The sequence below is a fragment of the Equus przewalskii genome, chromosome X, assembly GCF_037783145.1.
Source record: "Equus przewalskii isolate Varuska chromosome X, EquPr2, whole genome shotgun sequence".
NCBI lineage: Eukaryota > Metazoa > Chordata > Mammalia > Perissodactyla > Equidae > Equus > Equus przewalskii.
In genome coordinates, this window is record NC_091863.1 from 58,625,686 (window position 1) to 58,635,560 (window position 9,875).

Sequence of the window (9,875 nt, forward strand, 5' to 3'; positions counted from 1 at the left end):
AGTAAAAATAGCAAATGTTGGAGAGGGTGTGGAGAAAAGGGAACCCTCATGCACTGCTGGTGGGAATGCAAACTGGTGCAACTACTATGGAAAACAGCATGGAGATTCCTCAAAAAACTGAAAATAGACTTACTATATGATCCAGCTATCTCACTACTGGGTATCTACCCACACAATTTGAAATCAACAATCCAAAGTAACATATGCACCCCTGTGTTCATTGCAGCAGTATTCACGATAGCCAAGACATGGAAGCAACCCAAGTGTCCATTGACCGATGATTGGATAAAGAAGATGTGGTATATACATACAATGGAATACTACTCAGCCAGAAAAAATGACAAATTCATCTCATTTGCAGTAACATGGAAGGACCTAGAGGGAATTATGCTAAGTGAAATAAGCCAGTCTGAGAAAGACAAACACCAGATGATTTCACTCATATGTGGAATATAAACAAGTACTGGGACAAAGAAAACAGTTCAGTGGTTATCAGGGGAAGGGGGATGGGTGTGCAGTGGGGTGAAGGGGAGCAGTTATGTGATGACAGTCAAGAAATAATGTACAACTGAAATCTCACATTGATGTAAATTATTATGGACTCAATAAAAAAAGCACTTTGACAGGTGAGAATATCACAGGTGAACATCTTGGTGGTGATTTTAAGTTTCTCTCTGAGACAGGCGAGTTTGTGCATGGGCCCTTTAAGACCCAGGTTTTTTCAGCTTTCCTCCGATAGCTCTTCTGGGGGTATTCCCTGCTGCAGTTAGTAGCCAGCAAAGACAGGTAGTAAGAGCTTCATCTCAGTTGTGCTGATTCTGAAGGATGCATATAGAGGTAATGAGCCCCCACTGAGGTCCCCACTTCTCCAGGGAGGGCTGCATACCTTAGGGTGGCTCCTGCCTGGCCAGCTGTGAAGGTCCGCTGCTCCTGAAGGTGGCTGTCTTTCTCTCCAGAAGGAATTTCTGCCTCTTCTGCCTCATCCAGCACTGTCCTTTGTTGTGGGAGTTCTTTTTATCCAGTTTTGAGTTTTCTATGCAGGGTAATTTTTCCGAAAACGGTTGTAACCTGGTTGTGTTTGTGGGAGGAGATGAGTTCAGAGTCTGCCTATGCCTCCATCTTGATGAGATCTCTAAGATGTTTTATGTAAAACTCATGGCAACCACAAGGAAGAAACCTCTGGTAGATACACTAAAGACAAATGACTTAAAGTATCCTATTACAAAAAAATCAACAAATCACAAAAAAGACAGCAAGAGAGAAACAAAGGAAGAGCAACACAGAAAACAATTAACAAAATGGTAATAGGACGATCTTACCTATCAATGATTACTTTAAATGTACACGGATTAAATTCTCCAATCAAAAGACATAGAGTGGCTGAATGGATTAAAAAAATAAGATCCAACACTATGCCACCTATAAGAGACTCACTTTACCTTTAAGACCACATGTAGGCTGAAAGTGAAGGGATAAAAAAAAGATATTCCATACAAATGATAACTGAACAAGAGCAGAGGTGGCTATACTTAGACAAAATAGACTTTCAGTCAAAATCAGTCATGAGAGACAAAAAGGTCACTACATAATTATATAAGGGTCAATTATTCAAGAGAATATAACAAATGGAAATATATATACAGCCACCATTGGAGCACCTAAATGTGTAAAGCAAATATGAACACATCTAAAGGGAAATATAGACAGCAATATAATAACAGCAGGATAATTATATAATCCACCTAAACAATGGATAGATCATTCAAACAGAAAATCAATTATGAAACAGTGGACTTGAACAACACTATAGACCAAATGGACATTACAGACACATACAGACTTTCTATCCAACAACATCAGAATATACATTCTTCTCAAGCACACACAGAACATTCTCTAAAATAAATCATATGTTTGGCCACAACAAAAGTCTTAGAAAGTTAAGAAGATTGAGATCATATCAAGTATCTTTTCTGAACACAATGGTATGTAATTAAAAATCAACAGCAGGAGGAAAACTGGAATATTCACAATTTTGTGGAAATTAATTTCATTAATCAGGTGGATAGGATGGTCCATTCTGTGGATATCAGTCAGGCTTCTTCACTAGCCACACCTCTCATTTCCCAATGGGCTCATGAATAAAGTGGGTATGGTGGCAGGGATAGAGGTTATTGATAAATTTTGCAATGCATCAACTTTGCTAGGATGAACTACCCTCCCCAGAATTCCATGAGTTATACATTTCCAGTTGGAGTGGGCCACAAGGGAGATTCTCCCAAGATTCTGGAAGGTGGAAGGGAGGTAGCAGCCATGTGTGGTAGCATAAACACATTATTGCCTATCTGCTGAATCAACTCAGGACGAAGCAGCAGCGGGGCCAGTTATGCGTGTACAGCTCTAGGACAAAGGGCCCAGGCTTCTGCAGGATACTATCGCCACCAAACTCAAAGACATTGAGAACGGACATGAGTTTCAGACTATTCTGTTGTCTTCCAGCTTGTGTTCATGAGATTCCAGCCTTCTCATGATCTTCCCTTCCTGCCGGCCCTGTGGGCTTCAACCACTTGTATCAGAGGCAGAGACAGCATTACAGGGACTGCTAGCCCTCATAAATTGCGTAAACTAAATCTCTATAATAAGTATCTATATGTCTGTCTATCTATCTATCATCTATATCTCCTACTAGTTCTACTTCTCACATTGAACTCTGACTGATATAGGAGTTGTTTGGAGGCCAGGTCCTTTCCTTTGTGCCTCATTCTTCTTGATTGTTTCTGGGCCAGCCTGTACCTCTTAGCCTCAGTGATCACATCCAGTGGGTGTATTATTCATGTTTTCTTAAATTGTCTGTATTTTATGATGCTTTGACATCTTGCAGCCTTGATGGCCAGGGAGAGACTGCCCTTCCAAGGGCAAGCTAATTCCTCTAGGTAGCATATGACTGCCCTGTAAGAATGCCTTTCATATGCAAAGCAATTAGTCCAGAGCCTGTACTAACCAACTACCTCCTTTATGGAACTCTCACAGGTTGATCCACTATCTCCCTGCCTTACTATCACCTCAGGTACAGGTTTCAGGCAACTGGAGGAAGTCCCTACAACCAGGAGCCTGCTGACATTAAAACTAGCCAATCCTAATCTGATTACTCCTCTCTACCTTGCCTTTCTCACAGAAATCCCAATAAAGACTTGCATCCATGCATTCCTCTCACTCCTTCTGCCTCTTAACTGACCCTGGTGCATCTCCATGTGGCCCTATGTGGCATGCCATGCCCCCTTCTCTTGGGAACTATAAGTAATAAACTCTTCTTTCAAAAGCAGTTGTCTCCAAGTCTGTCATCTTTCTATACCTGATTAAAACTAACCCCAGGTGCTTTCTAAATCAGTGGGGCAAAATTCTTGTCAAAATGGAAGGGAATCCACCCAGACAGATCTTTCTGACACTCAAAATGATGCTGTCTAATAAGCATAGTTTATTCACCAACTTTCCAATCACATGTGGAAATAGTGACTTACCTGGTAATTTCTCTAACCAGCTCATGACAGGTGGCCCTCCACCAAAAATGTCAATGTTTGAAGAAAAGTTTGACTTCATCATAAATCCTTAGAAATACACTTCTGAGGGGAAAAAAATTCTATTTATATGTGAATTTCCAATGATTGCAATTAAGTTGTACAAAACCATATTGAAAACACTGATCAGACAAGTACTCAGCCTTTATATCTTTTGGTCTCCATGGCTACTGTGGTAGAACTTGCATCCAATTGTTGTGTCGATGATGTCATTCATGACAAAATAATGGACCCTGGAAGAGTTGCCTCTGTGGGTTAGGTATCTATTCAACACAGTGTGGAGGAAAGATGTTTTTTAGGAAACTGTGCTTATTTTCTTTCCTCACACCATTGGAAGTTAAAACCAAGTTTTATAGTTCAGAGATGAGTGATTTATTTCTTGAAGTCCAGATTCAGAATATTTCATCTTCAACTGTCTTTATACAAAAGGTTTCCTTAAAGCCATCTGAAATGTACACTGGGGCAGAATTAAATACCGTTAATCAGGCTGGAGAAGATGAGTGCACCTTTGGAACGAGACCAATTTTGCAGTCAATGGAAGGACGCCAGTATTTATACCACCTTCAGCTCAAGCAGGAATTTTCAGAGAAAGCTGGTACCATTAGGGGACTAACAGAAATGGGAAAATTGGACATAGAGTGGAAAAGAAATCCAGGTGAAATGGCAATACTACGGACAATCCAACTTGAAAGAGAGGCCCTAGTTTATGGAAACATGAAGCTATCTTTGGAGACAATCCCAGATACTGTAATTCTAGAAGAGCCTTTTCATATTACCTGTAAGATAACAAACTGTGGTGATAGGAAAATGAAATTGTTTTTGAAGACGTGTGATACAGATTCTATTCGTTGGTGTGGAAGTTCAGGAAGGTATCTTGGAAAGCTGCCACCAAATTCATCTCTCCACTTTACTCTGACACTACTGTCCTTAAAACTGGGCCTGCAAAGTGTCTCTGGCATATGGATAACAGAAAAGTTATTAAAGAAAACATATGTCTGTGATGATGTTGCAAAAGTCTGTGTAATATCTTCCATGATTAAAATGAAAAGCTGAAGAAAATTTCCAGTGTTATGCTTTCCAGGGAGTTTCACAAAGCTTATGTCAGCAACAAAATGATCAACTAATAGCAAATAAACAGGCAGATTATTTTCATTTACTTCCTTTGAGACCATAAATGCCTTTGAGAATTAAACATTCGTTGATTTCAAAAAGAACAATCTGTTGATTTTCATCTTATACAAAGTACTTCCTAATTCTACCCTTATATATTTCCTAATATTTATGACTTCATTAAGGTCATTACAGGTAGCCATTGCACTTTTTTTTTTTTTGCAATGCAGCCACCATTTAAAAATGATTATTCCTGCTTTCCAGAAATCCTTAATAGCATTCCACACTTTCTGGTTCAGTAAAGCTGGCATTGAATCTAAAATCTTAGAAATATATTGATAATTTAATTAAAATAATTATTATGGGTTACTTGGTAAGACTTCAACTTATTCTTTTATTTTTTTCCTCTCTCCTTTTAAGTCAACAGAGAACTATTAATGACAGTGCTTAATATAATTCAGGATGGTCCTCATTATTTAAATTTTTTGACATTTTCTACTTGGAAAGGACACAATCTTTTCTAATAGTATTCCAAATTATTGGGGCTGTAATCTTGCATTTATGTGACACAATGAATTGGCTCTTTTTCATTTACTTGTTTTGGTAAAATTCTATGAACTGCAGAGTTGGTTTATTTTCATCAGTCGTTGTTCTTGCAGGGGCACTGGCGAATACTACTTGGATTACTCAGTTGGTTCTTAACAATTAGCATAATGAGTTCTTCCCCTTTTATTCCAAGTCAAAAATCAGCCTTCTTTTTTTTATACTTAAAATGTGCCACTTCCTTTCTTAGGTAGATTTAGTGGATTCCTTTTGGTATGGGATCTGGAACTCTAAACCAAAATGTTCACCTAACCAATGAGTGGAAGAGCAAGGATGTGTTCCTACCTCTGTCTCCACAAAAACTGATCTCCTAATCATGGTTGAGGCTAGTATGATGAAGTATGTAATAGAATTTTTTCAATGCTATCTTTTTTTAAAAAATTATTCTCCTGTCTTGTATTCACATATCAGTTTTTCTTTAGAAGAATAAAACCATCACAGACAGTAGCTAATCATTGACTTTTGAGAATACAAGATCCATACTTCAATGATGATATTTTCCTTAAGTCTCTACCTCTCCACATTGCTTTTCTTTTAATGCTTAAGCATTAATTTCTCAGTGTAGAAGCAATTCATGAATGCATTGTCCATAAAAATGACAGAAATTATCGGCTCCCTCCTTTTGCTTCATTAGGCCCAGAAGTGGTAATAGATCCCCTGCTCTTTTTGGCTCTGGGTTACTGTCTTATCTCCCTCCAGCTTTCCTGACTCTCTGGGCACACCCATATAAATAATTCCTTCACTAACTTTGACCTCATTCTCTCTTTTCTGTTGAAGATCTGACTGATCAATATAAACAGCCATATATAAACATACACATGCATACACTACACACACACCACTCACAAATACATATACCATAAGCCTCTTAGACACACTTTGACATTGAAATTAATGGCACCAAGTAATGAAAGAATGTGTTTTACCTGTGGGGTACAAACATTTCTGGGATCCTTGAATGAAAAGTGTTAAGAAATCAAAAGCAAGCGATGAAGTGAAAGACAGGATGGAAAGCCGGGGATAGGTAACATATCACAAATTTCATTTTATGCCATATTTATACATTAGACTTAACTTTGTGAATGGTCATACTTAGGAGCAATCATCTCATAGTTAAATATGCATTTCCATTTCACCTCTTATCTGTGTTTGGATTGTAGATACAAGAAGAATGGCAATTGAACAAGCTTTGATACTTCTGCCTTCATTCAGACAATAAACAAGAGAAGTTTCACTAGGCCAGTGGTAGCATAAATGTAGAATTAGTTACAGAAAGAACAATATTTATGGAATTAAATCAGGAGGACTTTGAGAATACACTTTTGTGAACAACTGCAGTACCTGGGGCTTATCACTTATGTGTATTTTCTCTTTGTTTACAGGCTTTATTACTCTTGAGGCAGGTTGTGTGTAACATTTTTTTCCTTTGTTACACTAGATAAGTGCTGCATTGAAGTACTGGTCACTGATACTCTTCTGACTCACTTTACCCTTTGTTTCATTTCTTTCTAAAGTTTCTAATGTGGGTGACTGAATGGATAGCAGCGCTCTTGTCTACCTGAAGGACATGGGAAGATGAGTACACAACTGACTTTGGGGGTCAGGGAAAATAATATCACATAATGGTTAAGAAAAGATATCACAGACTGGTGCAGGTACTGAATTCTGAAAGATTTCAGAAAGATGAACATAAGCAGACACATAAACATACACACACCACAAATACATACCCCATACATCCCTTAATAGACACATTTCTACAATGAAATTAATGTCACCAAATCATAACTTCATAACTGCTTTTAATAAAATCATTAACAGCAGTTCTTTTCACTCTCTCTACCTCCTGCTTCCTCTTCTCTAGCTCCCTTCCCTGTGCCTTCCCCATCCTCTTACCCTCCCTCCCTTCCTTTCTTCTTTCTTTCTTTCCTTTTTTGGTTCATATGTTTGCCCTAAAATCAATTACACATTAATCAGTGTTATAAATGCATACGTATACTAATTCAGGCTTACATTATTGTATATAATGAGGTTCTTTGTGTCTTTTCTTAAATGTTATTAAATATAACATACTTCTATGCATCTTATTTTTCTCATTTAACAGCACATTGTAGAAATCAAAGTCAATTTTATGGGTCATCTTCTTTTTTTACACTCTTTTATTAGGTCATCATAGAAAGTTACAAGTTTTATTCTATAATGCCTCTATTGATTTCTTTTTCCTCACTTTCTGTGGCACTTAATTAGCATTGCAAAAAATTATCATTATCTGCATTTGCTGGATTAGATACCATGTCTTCATGTATAAGGAATTTAATCAGGAGATTGAAGAACTAGATGACTTATAGAATCTCCTTCCAATTCTGAGACTATGTCAATCTCTCATGCTAGTGCAGCTTGATGAAAAGAAATACATGTCTCTGTGTGCCTAGGAAGAGCCTGACTATCTGCTTTTAAAGTAAGAGTGGGGAGATACAAGAGAATACACACAACAAAACTCAGCTCAGCAAAGTATTCCAGCACGAGCAGACCAGTTTTTCAAATCTTTTAATTACAGTAATGATAACACACAATGAGCACTGTTCTAAGAGCTTTTTACCTTCACAATAGCTAGGAGGTAAGTATCATCTCCATTTAATAACTAAGGAAAACAAGGGAGAGAAGTTGAGTAACTTACTCAAAATAATTCAGTTATAGTTAAATGACACAGCCAGAATTCAAATCGTGGCATTTTGATTTAGGGTCCATGTGCCAAATCACAGTACTGTGTTGTCACACTGCAAGTACAACTGGTCAGACATACACATCTCTTTCCTCAGGAGATTGGTTTTGGGGACTGTCTTGGTGAAAAAATTGTGAATAGGTAGCACTGTTGAACCCCTGTGTATGTGGGATGTCCATATTATCGCCAGTGGATTCCTATAACACTGGCAAGCATATTTCTTGCACAGTAACTTGGAAATATCCAGGCTGAATGAAACATTGTCTGTGACTTCCCCCTCCTGGCAACAGAGATGATAGCAACATCAAACTGTTAGAATATGTGTTGCTATCACTCCACTGCCTACATCCTCCTGGCTATTGTCAGTTATTAAGGAAATAAAATAGTTTATGGGGGTATTATCATGAATTAAAAGGAGACTTCCTAGAGTTCAGTGAGCACACATATTTCTTCTTTGGAGTAGATGATGGGAGTTGAAATTTGGAAATATAAATACACTGGGACGAGACAGAAGAAAATTAAAACAATATTGAGATACAATTTTCCCCAAACCAAATAATAAATAAAACATAAACAAAAAGGCAAATATCTTTGCTGAAATGGATGCAGAGCAGAGCTTTTTGTCCAGACCATATTAGCTTCCTTTTTTTTTTTTGGAAGCCCATGCACAGAGGTGAGAGTAGATGAGAGCAGCTTGATGGGGCAAATTACCATCAAGAGGAATGTGTGCAAAGGAAGGAAGCTGCCCTTTTAGCCTTGAGGAAATTGCAAAGGGACTTGGAAAAAGTGACACGGAGGATGTAAAAGTGTTTGTAATCGTGTTCAGAGGACTTCTGTCTTAATTTGGTCACAAAATTAACCTTAACGTAAAGATGCAGGAAGCTGTCTTAGTCCTGCTTACGGAACCATGGCAACAGCCACTGGTGGTTCAAGTTACCCATGCACACACATAACCTAAGCAATGAAGCTGCGCCTTTTTGCCACCATTCTTGTCATGGAAGATTTTATTTTGTGGTTTGGTTATGTTCTTTTGGTCTTTGCCAAGGGATTGTTATTCAAGAAGGAATCTTTGCCCTCTTACCGTGTTAAAGATTTGGCCACCAGTGGAGATTGACAAGCTCCCGGCTCCCACGGGGGTCAGAGACAGGTATAGCTATTCAGATGAAAATATTCTAACTCTCCCTGTAACAATTATGATTGATGCACATCACCATGTTGCTCACAATCTTCATGTATAGTCAGGACCATAATGGATAACAATCTGTCTGCTCCAAAGAGCTCTGAGTCAGAGGTTGTAGTCATGACTCTCTCAGGAGAGGTGTTCACCTGCAGAATGAAGCCTGGCTTTCCAGGGGATGCAGGAACTACTTGATGTCCACAGCCATTTGTGGACTCCAGGGTTATTCACTGCAACAACAGTAATAAATAACGTGTTTTATTGAGCACCACCATGTGCCAGTCACTAGAGCCCTGTGACTCTGATGGACATTCCTATCTCCCCAATTTACAAGTAGTGTAGCTGAAGTTCAGAGATCAGGTAAACTTGTCCAAAGGCATAGCAAGTGATGCACTTGGGGATGATTCAAATTGAAGCTGTCTAGATTCCAAAGTCTTTGTTTTCAGTCACTATTGTTTGAAACCGAACAAGTCCCAGACTTCCTCTCTGCCTAACATTTGTCTGCCATCACTGAATGAAGTCAGAGAATATGGTAGGGCGAGATGGTGAGGGTGAATTATCCAGCCTTTACAGTATGGCTTAATTGTTTCTATTTAAAGTATTTGTGTTTTATATTCCAGATTATGAAACATGTTGATTTCAATATGAATGAATAAAAAAAATCATCCTAAAGTGAAATAGTTTTGAA

At 38.2% G+C, this 9,875-nt stretch overlaps 1 protein-coding gene across 1 annotated transcript; it reads left to right on the forward strand.

Annotated features, from left to right (window-relative positions):
- Positions 1 to 2,634: 2,634 nt before the first annotated feature.
- Positions 2,635 to 4,789, forward strand: LOC139080985 (trafficking protein particle complex subunit 13-like). Its single transcript, XM_070604215.1, has one exon. The coding sequence runs from the start codon at positions 3,864 to 3,866 to the stop codon at positions 4,626 to 4,628; it is 765 nt and encodes a 254-aa protein (XP_070460316.1). The 5' UTR covers positions 2,635 to 3,863; the 3' UTR covers positions 4,629 to 4,789.
- The last annotated feature ends 5,086 nt before the right edge of the window (positions 4,790 to 9,875 follow it).